The sequence below is a fragment of the Tupaia chinensis genome, unplaced genomic scaffold, assembly GCF_000334495.1.
Source record: "Tupaia chinensis unplaced genomic scaffold, TupChi_1.0 Scaffold000184_1, whole genome shotgun sequence".
Classification (NCBI taxonomy): Eukaryota; Metazoa; Chordata; class Mammalia; order Scandentia; family Tupaiidae; genus Tupaia; species Tupaia belangeri.
The window spans coordinates 4,514,416-4,531,266 of NW_006159659.1; the positions used below are offsets into that span (position 1 = coordinate 4,514,416).

The 16,851-nt window shown below is 40.2% G+C and overlaps 1 protein-coding gene across 4 annotated transcripts in view; it reads right to left on the bottom strand.

Moving 5' to 3' along the window:
• The window catches only part of APOO (apolipoprotein O), a 75,349-nt gene continuing 58,498 nt past the window's right edge, over positions 1 to 16,851 (bottom strand). For 3 of the 4 annotated variants that reach the window (XM_006146660.3, XM_014587122.2, XM_014587121.2), the window contains 2 exons: positions 6,812 to 6,876; positions 1 to 246 (listed from right to left, as the gene is read on the bottom strand). In XM_006146660.3, the coding sequence (XP_006146722.1) occupies positions 6,841 to 6,876 (36 nt within the window). In that variant the 3' untranslated portion in view covers positions 1 to 246; positions 6,812 to 6,840. The remainder of the gene's footprint in view (positions 247 to 6,811; positions 6,877 to 16,851) is intronic. The other variant, XM_006146659.3, reaches the window with a different exon arrangement.

Genomic DNA, 16,851 nt, shown 5'->3' on the forward strand with positions numbered 1-16,851 from the left:
TTCACTTAGATTTTAATTATGTACATAAATAGCAACATGAGATCAAGGAGTTCTAAGGCTTGTATTATTTTTAGGTGAAAGGATTTCAGATTAGTCCACTTGTAGTATGGTGTCATCCAAGATAACAAAGAGGCCTGGCACAGTTGTTCCTGAAGAAAGCCATTTACTACAGTCAATAATGACTTCTTTACCATGTTTCTGTAGAAATACTGATTTACTGTAGAACTTTCCAATTTTTACCTATAACTAAAGGAAAGAAAAAAAAAGGTAAGTAAACTATGCAGAAAAAATTTAAATTACTCTAAAATTGTGCATGTAAAAAATTCTTTAGAGTTAAATGAACTATATAAAATACTGACATGACCATTACATGACCATAAAGACCATAAAGCAGAAAAAAATAATTATTCCCATTTTACAGATACTTAAACAAGAAATCAGAAAGCTTTTGTGTCAAAAAGGTAAATATATGGGGACCAGCAGATGCAGTAATGGTTACATCACTGAACTCCCATGTAGCCAACTGTGGTTTACGTTCCAGACCCAGTGGCTCAAACTCATGCCAGGTGCATGTGCATGTGTTTCCAAAATCCTGAGAGGAGAATGGAGAAGGAATTGTGGAGTGGACATCCTCCCAGGGGGTGATTTCTCACTTTCCAGGGGTTGATTTCTCACTTTCTGTCTCTCTGTCTCTCTAGCGAGTGTATTCACACTATAGCAAAAAGAAAAAAAAAATTCAAAAAATAAATGTATATGTGAAACATAAATAAATTTCATGTTTATACTTGGGCCTTTTTCTAAGAAATCTTATGTATAATGGGATTTCAAAAAACTTGTGGAAAAAATGGAATTATAATACAAGTCTATTTGGAGATTCCTCAAAGATCTACAAATAGCCTTGTATTTTAATTCCATTTTTTCCACAAATTTTTTTTGAAGTTCCATTTATATATATAAGGAGATATGATCCAGCAATCCCACTCCTTGGTATGTACCCAAAGGACAAAAGAATCCTTAGTTGAAAAAGTGCTTGCACATCGATTTTTATTGAGGCATTATTCATAATTGCTAAGACATGGAACCAACCCAAATGCCCACAAACAAATGAATGGATGGAAAAAGTGTGGCAAGGAATAAAGTTCAATGAGCTGTGCATTCAGAGGCTACAAAAGAGGAGACTACAAAGCCATGACATACAGAGAGCCAAACCCCATTCATCCAGGGAAGAGGACATATACTACTTTATTATGAGTAGTATTCCATAAACTCTATGAAAAAAAAAAAAAAAAAAAAAGACCCTGGCTTTCAACAGAAAGTGGATGAAAATGGAAGATTTACTGCTGAGTGAAGCAAGTAATTAAAGCTATGACAATGTTATGTTCCCACTTAATATATACAACTGTCTGCACTCTATGACCAAAAATGAATGACTAGAGGACATAGAAACATAGAAAATAGCTATAAATACCAGACACAGTGTGGGAAAGGGAGGGTGAAAGAGCAGAGACTGAGGAGAGACATTGGGGAGAGAAATGGAGAGGCAGAGCATTTGTGGGACAGAGAGATGGGTTACTGTCTGTTGAGGATGATGTCTATAGTATTCACAACTGGATTGGTGAGAAATGTATACATGTTGGAATATTCGCTTTGCAAGCTAAGTGACATATGTGATTGAATGTATAAAAGAAATTGAAATAAAAAAAAAAAAAAAAAAAATACAAATTATTTATTTATTTATTTAATTTGCTATTAGGGTGCATGCACTCCATGGAGGTAGAGAGATTTTGGGCATGCACCTACATGTACCCAGAGTGTTTTTCAAGTCACCAGGTCTGGGATGTGAACCATGCTATCAGCCATGTGTGATCCAGCCACATTAGCCACCACACCATGCCACTTAGCTGGTCCTAAAGTACAAGTTTATTAGGTTCAATAAATGTTTTAAATCCTGGGACCAGCGGTTAGCGTAATAGCTATGTCGCTGGACTCCCATGTAGTCGGCCGCAGTTCGAGTCTCAGACCCAGTGGCTTAAAACTCACGCTGGGTGCGTGTGCGTGCGTGCGTGTTCAAGATCCCGAGAGGAGAATAGAGTAGAAGGGATTGCAGTGTGGCCATCCCCACTGGGGAGTGATTTCTCACTTTCTGTCTCTCTCTGTCTGGCAAGCGGACACACCCTATTGCAAAAAAAAAAATGTTTTAAATCCATGCATAGTTTTTTCATAACACACTTTTTCCATAAACTTTTTTAAAACTCCTTGAGTAAACATTAAAGTCGGAGATGATGTGCCTAAATATTAACAGAAACTACCTCTGGGAAAATTAAGGATAGGTCGAGCTTTTAAAATATTTATCTAAAAAGGTTTTTTTTTTTACAAATGCATCACTTTTCTAATTAAAAACTACACCTCCAGGGACCAGCAGAGGTGTAAGTTACATCACTGGACTCCCACAGTTGACTGCAGTCTAAGTCCTGGACGTACCAACTTAAAACGCACAGCAGGCTCATGTGCATGCATGTCCAAAATCCTAAGAGGAAATGGAAGAGAAAGGATTGCGGCATGGCCAAAGCCACTGGGTAGGGAGGGGGGTGATTTCTTATTTTCTGCTTCTCTGTCTCTCCAGCAAGCACACACACACTACAGCAAAAATCTCTCTGAAAAACAACAACAACAAAAAACTACACTTCCAGGCTGGTCCCACAATGTAGTGAATAAGCACTGTGCATTGGGAGTCAAATCTCACACGCCCAACTACTGTTCAAATACTGTCCCCAGAACATTGAAAAATATGCTGGGCACATGTGTGTGCATGCCCAAAATACTGATGGGAAGAATTGGAGGAGAAGGTACTATGGTGTTGCCACCATGTCCCACTGGGGGATGCTTTCTCTCTCTCTTTCACTCTTGATCTCGGTCTGGCTAGTGCATGCACTCTCTGGCCATGGGGGGGTGGGGGGGAGACACAAGTATACCTTCAATAAAAAGCTAAAAAATAATGAAACCAAGGTGTATGTGGTAAGATGAACTCTAGTCCAGAATATCTTTGAAAGCTGAAATATTTATCTGATTTCCCTTTATCCTGTGCCTCACTGTCCTTGTAGAGAAATACAAGCATATTTAATGTAAAGTCTCTACAGCACAAGCATGGCTCTCCAGCTGCTCACTCTCTAGTCTACCTTCTTTTTTTTAAGAGAAATTTTTGGTATATGGTACATGTGTTCGCTGGAGAGATAGAGACAGACATAAAGTGAGAAATCACCCCCCTGGGGGGATGGCCGCACTACAATCCCTTCTCCTCCATTCTCCTCTTGGGATTTTGGACACACATGCCCAGTGTTTTAAGCTGCCAGGTCTGGGACTTGAACTGTAGCTGGTCCCCTCAAGTCTACCTTCTAATGGCACATCTTGTGTGTACCTAGCCCCCTTCCTGTTAAAGCTCCCCAGGGCAAGTTGTTTGTATAATGGAATTTGAGAACTACCCACTTTGAGTTACTGTATGAAAGGCTGTGATGTGAAAAGAGGAACTGCATTTATTTTCTATGAACCCTGAAGTAAGAGTATGACCACTACATAGGAGTCACAGGGAGATGTATTTTTGCTTAGTATAAGAAACAGCTGGGGGACCAGCAGATGGGACAGTAATTATATCACTGCATTCCCACATGGCCAAACACAGTTCAAGCCCTGGACCTGGTGGCTTGAAAACCACGGTGGGCACATGTGTGTGTGAGCCCAAGATCCTGGGAGGAGAGTTGGAGGAGAAGGGATTGTGGTGTGGCCATTCCCCCATGAGCGGTGATTTCTCACTTTCTCTCTCATTGTCTCTGTCTCTGTCTGGCAAGTGCACGCATCCTAAGGCAAAAACCTCTTTTAAAAAAAAAAAAAAAAAAAAAAAAGGAAAAGAAAAAGAAAGAAAGAGCTGGGGCCAGCAAGTAGTATGGTGATTCAGGCATTGGATTCCCACATGGCTGACCACAGTTCAAGTCCTGAACCTGGAGGCTTGAAAATCATGCCAGGCACACATGTGTGCATGCCCAAAAATCCAAAGAGGAGACTGGGGGAGAAAGGATTGAGGCGTGGTCATCCTCCCAGGGGGTGATTTCTCACTTTCCTTTTCCCTGTCTCCCTCTGGTAAGCACAAGCACCCTACTGGGCCAGCTGGTGGTGTGGTGATTAAGGTGGCTGGATCTCACATGGTTGATTGTTCAGTTCAAATCCTGGACCTGAAGCTTGAAAAACATGTCGAGCACGTGTGCATGTGTGCCCAAAATTCCAGGAGGAGAATGGTGGAGAGGGGCCTATGGTATAGCCATGCATCCTGGATAGTGCTTTCTTACCTTCCCTCTCTTTCTTTCTTTCTAGCAAGCACACATGCCTTATAGTAAATTATTAAAAAAAAAAAAAAAGGCAAAAAACAAAAAAAAAAAAAAAAAAAAAATTTTATTGTGAAGTGTAAAATTTCCTTTTCATTATATATACACTTTATATTAGGGATACTGCAAATTTATATACCTATAAAGTAAACACTGTCATCTTTATTTTAATATTTCCTTTTCTGAAGCAGTATCTTATTTTGTTTTGTGTTGCATCCATTATCTGGGTGTCCAAAAATATGGAGACAGCTTGAGGAGAAAAACAAAACAAACTTGAGCCTAGTTTTCATGAAGTTTAAATATAGCAGCCATGATATGTAAGTGTAACACTTACTTTAAATTTTTTCTGATTATTGAAAATTCATATTCATTGCAGAAAAATTTTAAATATAAAACATTATAAAGAAGAAAAATGTAAACCTCATCCTACTACAAAAAGATATACAGTAAAATTTATTGTTATATCTCTTGGTCTTTATCCTATCTCAAGATAAATCATATCACTTTTTTTTATTTAATAATAATTGTACATATATTCCCATGTAGTTAAAGAGTACTGAAAAGTAATAATACTCTTCATGAAGGTACCATAATAAAACCCTTTTCTTGCATCTGAATTCTAAGGTTTTTGATTCCAAATTTAATACAATATTCTAATTACCAGAAAATTACAAGTGTTATTATATAATTTTTAATATATATTCAAAATGATTTTTTAGGAATTATTTTATTTATTTTTGTATTTTATTTTATTTGACCAGAGAGGAACAGTGAGAAAGTAAGTCATCAGGTCTAGGACCTAAAATGTGGTTGGCCATGTGGGAGTCCTGCACCCTTAACCACCATGCCACCTCCTGGCCCCCATAAAATGATATTAATGTAACTAGTATTTTTGTTCTTAGCAGGTACTTGATAAGTAAATATTGAACAAATAAATGAAAATAAATGGTACATTAAGTATAAGCCCAAAAGAAATCTCACTGATTTTGATTTTATCTGATATCCTGAATTTCTTTAGCCTCTGGGATCAGTAGTTAGCGTAATGGTTATGTCGCTGGACTCCCATGTAGTCAACTGCAGTTCGAGTCCCAGACCTGGTGGCTTAAACTCATGTCGGGCGCGTGTGCGTGCATGCCCAATATCCCAAGAGAAGAATGGGGGAGAAGGGATTACAGCGTGGACATCCCCCCCGGGGGGTGATTTCTCACTTTCTGTCTCTCTGTCTCTGTCTTTCTGGCAAGCGCATCCAAAAAAAAAAAAATTTCTTTAGCCTCGTTATTTAATCTTTAAAGGAGGAAAAATTATATACCTACTAATAACTAAAGAAAGAATAAAGAGGGACCAGCAGGTGGTGCGGTGGTTAAGGTGCTGGACACTCTCACATGGCTGACCACAGTTTGATGCTTGGACCTGGTGGCTTGCTTTTGCATTTTCCCTCACTCTCTCTCTCTCTGTCCCTCTCTCTCTGGTCAAAGTAAAATAAATGAATGAGTAAATAAAATTAAATAATTATTTTTTTAAAAAAGAAGGAATAAAGAAGTAATCCTCCATGTCACTTAAGATAGTACTGCAGGGGACCAGCAGTTGGAGTAATGGCTATGTCACTGGACTCCCATGTAATGGACTGCAGTTTGAGTCCCGGACCCCGTGGCTTAAACTCACGCCGGTGTGTGTGCATGTGTGCCCAAGATCCAAAAAGGAGAATGGAGAAGGGATTGCAGCGTGGCCATCCCCCCTGGGGGGTGATTTCTTGCTTTCTGTCTCTTGTCTTTCTGGCAAGCACATGCGCCCTATAGAAAAACTTCTCAAAAAAAAAAAAAAGAGATAATATTGCTACATAATCTTGAACTCTACAATAGTCAAAAAATGCATGAGTGTTGGGTAAATACAAGTGTGTTCACTATAGTTAAGTGTTATTTGAATAATAATAAACCTAGGCTAGCTCTATAGCCTACTGGTTAAAAAAGCTGGATACCACATGGTCGACCGTGGTTTGAATCCCAGACCTGACAGCTTGAAAATTTTACCAAGTGCATGTGTTTATATGCCCCAAATCCTAACAGGATGAGAAATGGAGAAGGGATTGTGGTGTGACCATGCCCCTTTGGAGGGGTGCTTTCTCCCTCTCTGCCTCTCTCTGGTGACTGCATGTGACCTCTGACAATTAAAAAATTTTTTTTCTAAAGAAAAATAAGAAACCTAAGAAATAATGGCCTTTGTTCAGGTGCTTTCCTGAAACAAACACAAACAAGTCATAGCACTTAAACTGCCAAATTATAAATGAAATAAAATATGACCTTTATATTAATACTTCAAGTTGAAATTGCTATAATTAATTAATTAAAGACAAGAGATCTCAAAATAAAATTTAAAAAAGACAAGTCATCTTAGCTAGTGCTAACAAAACTGAGAGTAACCAGAGTTTTCTTGTTCTTTACCTGATTAAAATGAGCAGACATGAAGTTTTCTACTTATTTCCGGGTGAATTCTTCACATTTCCTGTCTTATAAAGCAAAAATAAGAGCTTTAATGTAGTTTGAAAAGAAACAGTGAAACTCTTCTAAGTGTCTCCAATATCTGGCTGAATACAAACATTAAATATTATTATTATTTGGGGTATGATGTCAAGCCATTTTACTGAGGGGTTTGGGGGCGAAGAAAAGATGAGGGGGACAGTGAGATCTCACATTCTCCTTTGGGCCAAGAGCTCCCTGGCTTCACAGTTGCTGATCATTAACTAAAGGGCTTCCTGAGGGCCCTGTACTTTGACTTGGGCACAGAGAGCAGGTAATAAAGCTTTATTAATCCTCATTATGCAGATCCAGCCAAACGGTTGATTCTATTTTTAAAAATTAAATTGATCCTGAAACAATTTATTTTCTAGAAGAGAAAAAGTTACTACACTTCCTGCCATTGTCATTGTTGAAGAAGGCTTTACACCTCTGGGAAGGCTTCTGTAGGTGCTCCATTACAGCATTTTCCACCATAGGGGCCAATTTACAAAACAGGTTTACTCTGCAAGATGTTAGAATCAGACCACACCCATACTCCCTGGCCGCCATCCAAAAACATATAATTAAGCATGCAAAGTGGGATAGGAAAGTTTCTAGTGGGAATGTCCTAAATGTTTAAGGCCTTATGTTCTTTCCTACATGTTTTTAAGACTTTAATTCTGTGGTGGTTAATGGCACTGGACTCCCACACGGCCGATCACCGTTTAAGTCCTGGACCCGGCGTCTCACTCGCTCATCAGATTAAAAAAATTAATAAATTAAATAAAGTTTTTTTTTTTAAAGACTAATTCTGTAAACATGTTAATAAGGGCTACCTTACATCAACTGTTTGAGCTCTTACGAGACGGCAGTCTGGAAAGCACTGGGGCAGCTAGGCCGGCAACAGGATTGGGATTCTGTGGCCTAGACAGGGTGGGTGCAGGTTCTCCCAGTGGCTCTCTTCAATAACTTGGAGGTATTCATGGGTGAGGGAGGGGAACAAGGTGAAAAAGCAGAACTAACCCTGTCACTTCAGAGCATGGTTTCTAGGAAGCTTGGGGCTTACTAGAGTGGTTGAGAATTGGTCTATAGATACTGATTTACAATCTATTGTTGCAGCATAATCAATAGCATCCACTTTCAATCTCAAGAGTATCCTGGTTCTGATGATAAAATATATGGTCATCTTACACCATATCCACTTGATGCTGGAGTTCTGGAAACAAGACCATGTGTAGTGTTTGGTGATCAATATACACTACTCAGGTCTACTCCATAAAGCTCTGAAAGAGCACTATGCACAGGCATGTGCACACACGCAAGCACCACTGCCCCTCTCCCGACCAGGCCTTTTTGCTGGGATAAGACTTCTGCAAAATGTGCCCTCAGACCTACATTGGTCAATCCCAATGTATGCCTGCCTAAATACTTTTCATCCTTTACATCAAGGCTTTCTTTGTACCTATCTTTCAACTTAGTTTAGAAGCTTTTATTCACTTTCATAGCACCCATGCACTTCCTGATTCATGTAATTATTTGTTTCATGGCTTAAGCTTTCATTCCTCTGTAAGCTTCATGTGGGCACAGCAACCCTAGACCCTCCTAACACATAGCATTCAAATATTTTCTGAACAACAACAACAAAAATATAGAATATGGTAGAACCTAGAGATCTAATAAGTATAAAAAATAAAATGTGGGTGTATAATTAATGAAGAACAAGAAGAGATAAAAAGATGTTTAGGAGGATGAGTGAGCTAACCATGTCTGACAATTGGGTCCAGCATTTAAAAAAATGTGGTTCTCTACCTAAATATATTACAGATATGAATTAACATAATGCTTGCCAACTACTTCAAATGATATTCTTAGATACTGTATTATACTCGCCAGTATCTCAATCTCAAAAAATAAGATGCTGAATTCATAAGCATTTTTTATCTCTCAGATGACAAGAAAATGAGCACACAAAATCTGATCTTCTGATTGAGAAAAACAACTCCGTTGCTAGGCAAATTCTTTTGTTTGTTCACATATCACTTATAACAAAACGGGACAGTCAAATATCTCACTAAAAAAATACTGAGCCAATCTATCCCTCCTATTATAAATCAGAGACTACCATGATTTCAGAGAAAACATTCTGACTTCAAAAGACAGTTTCTGATTTAGTACAAGTCAGAAATCAGCGTGTTTTTTGCATTTTCTGACAGAGAAACAGCATTATTTAAAATATTTTACAATTCAATCATTCTCCTTATAATCTTTTTAATACCTATCATGTTTTGGTTTTAAAATTTATTCTCTTATCATATCCCCAAATGAGAAGGGCAACTTCTGTGAGCAAAATTGAAACTTTTTTTTAACCAAAACATTGATTTTTTTACTTAGTATGCACTGTCTGGTGAGTGGGATTGCCACCAAACCTCTGAGGTATCAAAGCCCACTGAAACGTCTTAGTTCCTCACCAGCTGGACTACTTTCATCAATTACTTAATTTCTCCAAAATGCGGTTTCCTCACTTATAAAATGGGGATAATCACAAAACCTGATGCAGAGACTCTTCCTGAGCAAAGAACTTAGTGCTCAGTACCAAACTCATGATAGGTGCTCAATAAACATCACCTATCTTATATGGTAAGTCAGTTAATATTTTGATTTTAAAAAAATGGAAGGATAAATGACTATTTAAAAAAAAAAACAACAAAATTCTGGCTCACTAGATGTGGTAGGCAGAGTAATGCCCTCACCCTAGCCAGATGCCTGTGTCCTAATCCCAGAACCATTGACTTTATTACCTTCCATGACAAAGGGAAATTAATCAGTAGCTTTAATCAGTAGCTCTTAAAAGAATGAGAGTACTTTGGATTATATGAGTGGGCCGAGTAGAATCACATGAATTCCTATAGTTTAAGAAGAGGGGGGAGCCAGCAGGTGGTGTGGAGGTTAAGGCATTGGATCACATGACTGACTGCACAGTTCAAGTGCCAGACCTGGTGGCCTGAAAAATACACCAGACATGTGTGCTCAAAATCCCAAGATGAGAATGGAGAAAGAATTGCAGCATGGCCGTCCCCCTTAGAGGGTGATTTGTCACTTTCACTTTCTCTGTCTCTCTCAGACAAGCATATGTGCCCTATAGCAAAAAAAAAAAAAAAAAAAAAAAAAAAAAAAGAAAAAAAAAAAAAAAAAAAAAAAAAAAAAAGGAAGAAAAAAGGAAGGTAGAAGAAGAGGGTCAGAGAAAGGGAACTTGAAAACTACTCCACCCGCTGCTGCTAGCTTTGAAGATAGAATGGGGTTGTGACCCAAGGAATGTTACAGCTTCTAGAAGATAGGAACTGCCCTCAGCTGAAGGCCAACAAAACAGACCGCAGGCCTGCAAATGCCATGAAGTATCAACAACCTAAATGAGCAGGAAACAGATTCTCCCCCAGGGCCTGCAGAAAGGAATGCAAAACCCTGCTGACACCTTGATTTAGTATTGGACTTTGAAAACAATGATAGAAAGACTCCTGACTACGGGGTATGAGCCTTATGGTTCCTTTTCTATTGGTATTCTTATCTTCTGAGGCAGAAGCGAAAATGTGCAATGTCATATGAGCAGTGCTAGATGGCCAGCTGTGCTAGAGTCCATCCAGTTTGTGTTCCTAAAGTGGAGAGACTTATTTAATCCTCAGAACAGCCCCAAAAGGTATTACTCTTATTTTTCGGGGCATGAGAGAAACTCCCCAAGGCGTTAAGACAAGCAAGAGGCAGCAGTGGGGTAGGGGGAGGAGGAGCCTGTTACTCAGGCTCGAGTCTACCCTCTTAGCCCACCAGGCCAAGTTGTATCCCACTATTCAATCTTCTCTTTCTTCCTTTTCTTTCATTGTACTTATTTATTTATTTTAATTTGACCAGAGAGAAAGAGGGAGGGAAAAAGAGAGGGAAAGTGGGAAGACAAGTCACCAGGTCTGGGACTCATGGTTGGCCATGTGGGAGTCCAGCACCTTAACCACCATGTCACCTGCCAGCCCTTTAGTTTTTAAGTGTTTTTTGTTTGTTTAGTTTGTTTTGTTTTTGCCACAGGGTATATATGCTAGTCAGAGAGAGGCAGAGAGAGGGAAAGTGAAAAATCATCCCTCAGGGGGGATGGCCACATGGCAATCCCGTCTCTATTCTCCTCCTGGGATTTTGGGCACGCATGCACACACGTTTGGCTTGATTTTCAAGCCACTAGGTCTGGGACTCAAACCATGGTCGGCCATGTGGGAATCCAGTGCCTTAACAACCATGCCACCTAGAGGACCCTGATCTTTTCTTTTAAAATGTTTTAAAATTGGGGCCAGCAGGTGGTATAATGGTTAGAACACTAGTTTCCCACATGGTTGACCATGCTTTGAGTCCTGGACCTGGCAGCTTGCTTTCTCACTTTCCCTCCCTCTGTCTCTCTCGAGTGCATGTACCCTACAGCAAATTTTTAAGAAAGATAGTAATAAATAAAATTAAATAAGTAATTCTTTTTAAAAATGTTTTTTAATTGCCAGTGGGTGCATACACTCACCAGAGAGAGTGCGAGAGAGGGAGAAAGCAACGCCCAGGGGGTGTGGTAACACCACAATCCTCCTTTCTCTATCTCCCTATCCCATCAAGACCCTGGGCACACATTCGCGCACACACACACACACACACACTCCAGCATGTCCCCCAAGCTGCCAGAGCTGGGACTCAGACTGAGGTCAGCCTTGTGAGGTCCAGCTCCCTTAACTACTAGGCCACAGGGCCAGCCCCAACCTTTTCTGATATCAAAAGTATGTATCTTTGTAAAGAAGACATAATCATTTTTCAGGATTTCTAACTTTTATATTTGCTAAGTAATGAAAATTTTAAACTATTTATTTAATTCAACTATTATTCTTTTTTTTTTGTTTTAAATTTGACCAGAGAGAGAGAAAGGGAGAAAGCAAGCTACCAGGTCTGGGACTCGAAATGCAGTCGGCTATGTGGGAGTGCAGCATCTTTAACCACACCACTCACCGGCCCTGGTAAATGATTTTTTAAAGAATTATTTAAATTTATTTATTTTAATTTGACCAGAGAGGGACTAGGGGGATGGGGGGGGGGTGAGAAAGCAAGCCACCAGGTCCAGGACTCAAACTGTGGTCAGCCATGTGGGAGTCCAGTGCCCTTAACCACCATACCACCTGCCGACCCCGTAATGATTTAAAAAAGAAAGAAAAATTATTGTCTAGTACCTCTGCTTCTTATATTTTTAGACAGCAAAAAACTAGAAAGGGCAAAAAATTCAAAACAACTTTAGCTTTATGGAAAACTCGCTACATTGTCTTTATTTTTTAAAAAAATGTAGTGGTAAAAACACATTAACAGATCTACCTCTTAACAGATCTTTAATGTACAACATAGCACTGTTATCTATGAGCACAGGCTATGCAGTGATCTCCAGAATACATTTGTTTTGTCTGACCGCAACTTTACACCGGTTGATGAGCAACTCCCAATCCTTCCTCCCCCGAACCTGGGCAACCGCCATTCTGTCCTCTGCTTCTATGGGTTTGGCTATTTTCGAGCTCTCACATAATGGAGTCAGGCAGTATCTGTCTTCCTGTGACTGGCTTATTTCAAAGACAAACATTTTTAAATCACGTAAGTTACTTTCAGCTAATTGTTCTGTGTTTAGAGAGCTGAGGAATTTGGATAGAGGAAGAGAAAGCAGGGCATATTTACTCAGGGTGGTAACTGCTGCTTCCCTTTCATTTTCCTGCTAAAAAAAAGGGCCTGACTAAAAATATTAAAAGCTCAGCGTTAGCTCTGCTCAGTTTTCATGTTGGTAACAGGTTTATGTTTCTTTATGTATTTTCCTGCCCTTTACATAATTATTGTGGGCCTTTACCAGTCATTCTATAATTCTTTGATAGTAACTTGTGTTTTCAAAAAATCTAATGAAAAACTAAATTATGACATTTCCTGAGATGCACTGCCATGTTTGACTAATTACAAGACAACTCCAAAGGAGCTTTCTATGATACTGACACCTACAACTGGTCTCCTCCTCTAACACTCAGGCCTTGGGCTGGGAGTATTCAGAAAAGGTTTCAGGTTAGCAATGAACAAATATTTCATGCTTTCATAAGCTCCTGGAGTCAAAGGGTGACAACTATAGCGGAAAAAAAAATCAATAAATCAACTACATGAAGAACTTCTGATCATTGAAAGCTACCAAAGCTGAAAAGACAAGTCCTAAATTGGTAGACAACATCTGTAAACTTGTGACCAAAGAGATTAATATTAGGGAAAAAATAAAGAACTCTTCTACATCAATAAGAAAGGAGCAAATAAAAATGGTAAAACACACACACACACACAAAGCACATCAAGAAGAAACCAAAAAACCTGTGAAAAGGAGGTTAAGCCATTCCACATGGCTGACTGTGTGGTTCGAGTCCTAGACCCAGCAGCTTGAAAACCAGACTGGGCCCATGTGTGTGCACCAAAATCCTAAGGGAAAAAGAGACTGGAGTGTGGCCACTTCCCCTGGGAGGTGATTTCTCAGTTTCCCTGTCTCTGGTGAACATGCATGCCCCATGCGCCCTCCTGCCCCCCCCCCCCAAAAAAAAAACAGAGAGAAATAGAAATTAAAGCTACAATCAGAAATTCTGGGAATATCCTGTATGCCAGATAGTAAGGACACTATCATAGACTACTTGGGTACTGACAAAAGGATTCAGAGCCTACTTCTATCAGTAAAATGGAACAATTTTAATTTAAAAGGATAAAAATTACAAAGCATTCAAAACTCATTAAGTATGTTTACATCTACAAATTTACAATGACTTAACAGAAAAACAAAACACTAATTGGTGACCTTCTCAGAATGAGTAGAAACCAATTCTGTATTTTGCAACCGGGTAAATAAGAGAAAATCAATCAAGCATTTGTTGTCTTTGCTATATAAACTACACCTGGGTAACTAACTGGTCAATGAGGGCAAGGAGTTCCTTATCAAAATGTCCCAGTTTAGATGTGAAAATGAAACAGCAGGAGTAGAATATCCCCATTTTCCAATGTCTAATGATTCAAAGAGCCTCGGGATCCAGTTGCCAATTTGTGAGAAATACAGAGAACATGTTAAACTGTGCTGTAAGTGTGCGGTCAACAAAACTCAAACTGTTAGAAAGTCTATAGGTCAAATGTGCCAGGGTCTTTTTGTTTTTAATTTTGCTATAGGGCACATGTACTCACCAGAGAGAGACAGAGACAGAAAATGTAAGAAAGCACCCCTCTAGAGAGGCTGACCATGCTCCAATTCCTTTTCCTCCATTCTCTTCTTGGGATTTTGGGTATGTACACACATGCACCTGGCGTGATTTTTAAGGAACTGGGTTTGGGACTTGAACCATGTTAGATCATGTGGGAATCTAGCACCTTAACCAACTGCTGGCCTGGGCAGGATTTTTTTCAAGCCACAAGGGTTGAAATTCAAATTGCGGGGACCAGCAGTTAGCGTAATGGCTATGTCGCTGAACTCCCATGTAGTCGACCGCGGTTTGAGTCCCGGACCCGGTGGCTTAAACTCACACCAGGCGCGTGTGCAAGCGTGCCCAAGATCCCGAGAGGAGAATGGAGGAGAAGGGATTGCGGCGTGACCATCCCCCCTGGGGGGTGATTTCTCGCTTTCCGTCTCTGTCTGTCTCTGTCTGTCTGGCGAGCGCAAGCGCCCTATAGCAAAAACCTCTCCAAGAAAAAAAAAATTCAAATTGTGGGCAGCCATGTGAGATCCAGCTCCCTACACATGGCTCTTAGCCACTCCATTTACAGGGCTGGCCCAAGCATTTCCCATTTTGGTTGGTTGGTACATGTGTGGTCATTATATTGTCAGATTTTAAACTGTATACGTATGTTATATATTCTTTTATCTAAAAATGGGAACAAAACAAACACTATACTACACTATGATGATAGTATTTCTAAGCACACCTAACTTCACGGTTCTGACAGAGTTCGTTTAAACATTTTTTTTAAGACAGAGTCTTGGTGTCAGAACCCTCCTGCATCAGCCTTCCAGCTGGGACTACAGGTGTGCCATCACAGAACAATTCATTATAAATTATTTTAGACAGAGTCTTGCTATGTTGCCCAGGCCAGCCTTGAGCTCATGACCCTTCTGCCAAATTGCTGGGATTACAGACATGAATATCACGCCTGGCCTTTAGGTTGGACTAGGAATGCCACGTGGTCCCAGCCCACAGAGCACAGCATCTTAGCAGTACGCACCATTACAGCTAGGCCATAAAGAGTCCATTTTAGGTCCAGTGTGGTGGCAAGGTCTGTAGCAAACTGAACTATGGTGCTGGAAGCCACATGAACAATTTTGGGTCCAGATCCCCAGGATGGCTTGAAAACATGATGGGTGTGGGGAAAGGGGATTACAGTGTGACAGAACTCTGTCAAGTGTTCTTGCGCACGTCTGCACATAGTTGCACCATCATGCCCAGTTATGCATGTGCTATCATGAATAAATAAACTTCAAAAGAGTTCATTTTAACTGAAGCACTTAAATTCCTCTTGAATGACCAATGATGATAACACACCAAAAGAGTACCTCATCCAAACTTTATAGGTAGAAGACTCAGTGCAAACATTTAGAATCAGTTCCTTAAAGGAGGAAGGCACAGGGCAGACAGAGTGCGAAGTGCCACAAACCTGTGTAGGCTACTTAGAGCATTACAGCCTCGTGGGAAATACAAGAACTGAGCCACTGGGAACCAGCAGTTAGCATAATGGCTATGTCACTGGACTCCCACATAGTCAACCGCAGTTCGCGTCCCGGACCCGGTGGCTTAAAACTCACACCGGGTGCATGCACATGCATGCCCAAGATCCCAAGAGGAGAATGGAGGAGAAGGGATTGTGGCGTGACCATCTCCCCTGGGGGGTGATTTCTCGCTTTCTGTCTCTATGTCTCTGTCTGTCTGGCGAGCGCAGGCGCCCTATAGCGAAAACCTCTCAAAAAAAAATAAATAAATAAGAACTGAGCCACCATTCGTGGGAAATAAAATTTCAGGGCCGTATTTTAAACATAATGTCCACAAACTTCTTTTATTGCATACAACCAAAAGCATGTACATCTGTTACATCATTTGAATATGAACAATTATGAAATGGATGACACCTGAGGCTGGTAATTGATGCCTTACTTGAAAACCAACTTCCAAACAAGCTAAGAAACAAACAAAATCTCCTCAGGACAGCCAGTGGCATGGTGGTGAAGATGGCTATATACAACACAGCTGACTATGCAGTTCAAATCCAGGACTTGGTCTCAAAGACACACAGGCTAAGTGTGTGTGTGTACCCAAAACCCCCAAAGGAGGGAAAAATGGAGGAAAAAGGATTGTGGCATAGACTATTCCCCACGGGGATGCTTTCTACCCCCACGCCCCATCTCTCCTCACAAGCAGACATACCTTCTGGCAAATTTTTAAAAAATAATAACTCCTTCCTGAAGTGTCCCCCAATTCCCTCCAAAGAGTAAGGCCCTCTTCATCCAAAAATCATCTACTTTTTTCTGTGCCTTTCTTCTGATACTTACAGGTTTGCCTTTTCCTTATTCCTTTACTAGACTATGAATTATTTTATAGTCTATAAAGAAAATATATCCAGCTTCAAGGCCTCAAAAGGTTTCTGTTCTAGGGCAGTTAAATTTTTGTTCTCATTGAAAAAAACAAAAAAACAGGGCCAGTCCCATAGCACAGCAGTTAAACTCTGTGCATAGGGAGCCAGATCTCACATGGCCAACTGCAGTTTGAGTCGTGGCTCCTGTGGCTTGGGAAACACTGGGCCTCTGTACATCTGTGCCTCAAATCTTAACAGGATGGAGAAATGGAGAAAAAGCGATTGAGACACAACCATATTCCATTGAGGGGTTCTTGCGTGCGCTTTCTCTCCCTCTCCCTCTCCCTCTCCCTCTCCCTCTCCCTCTCCCTCTC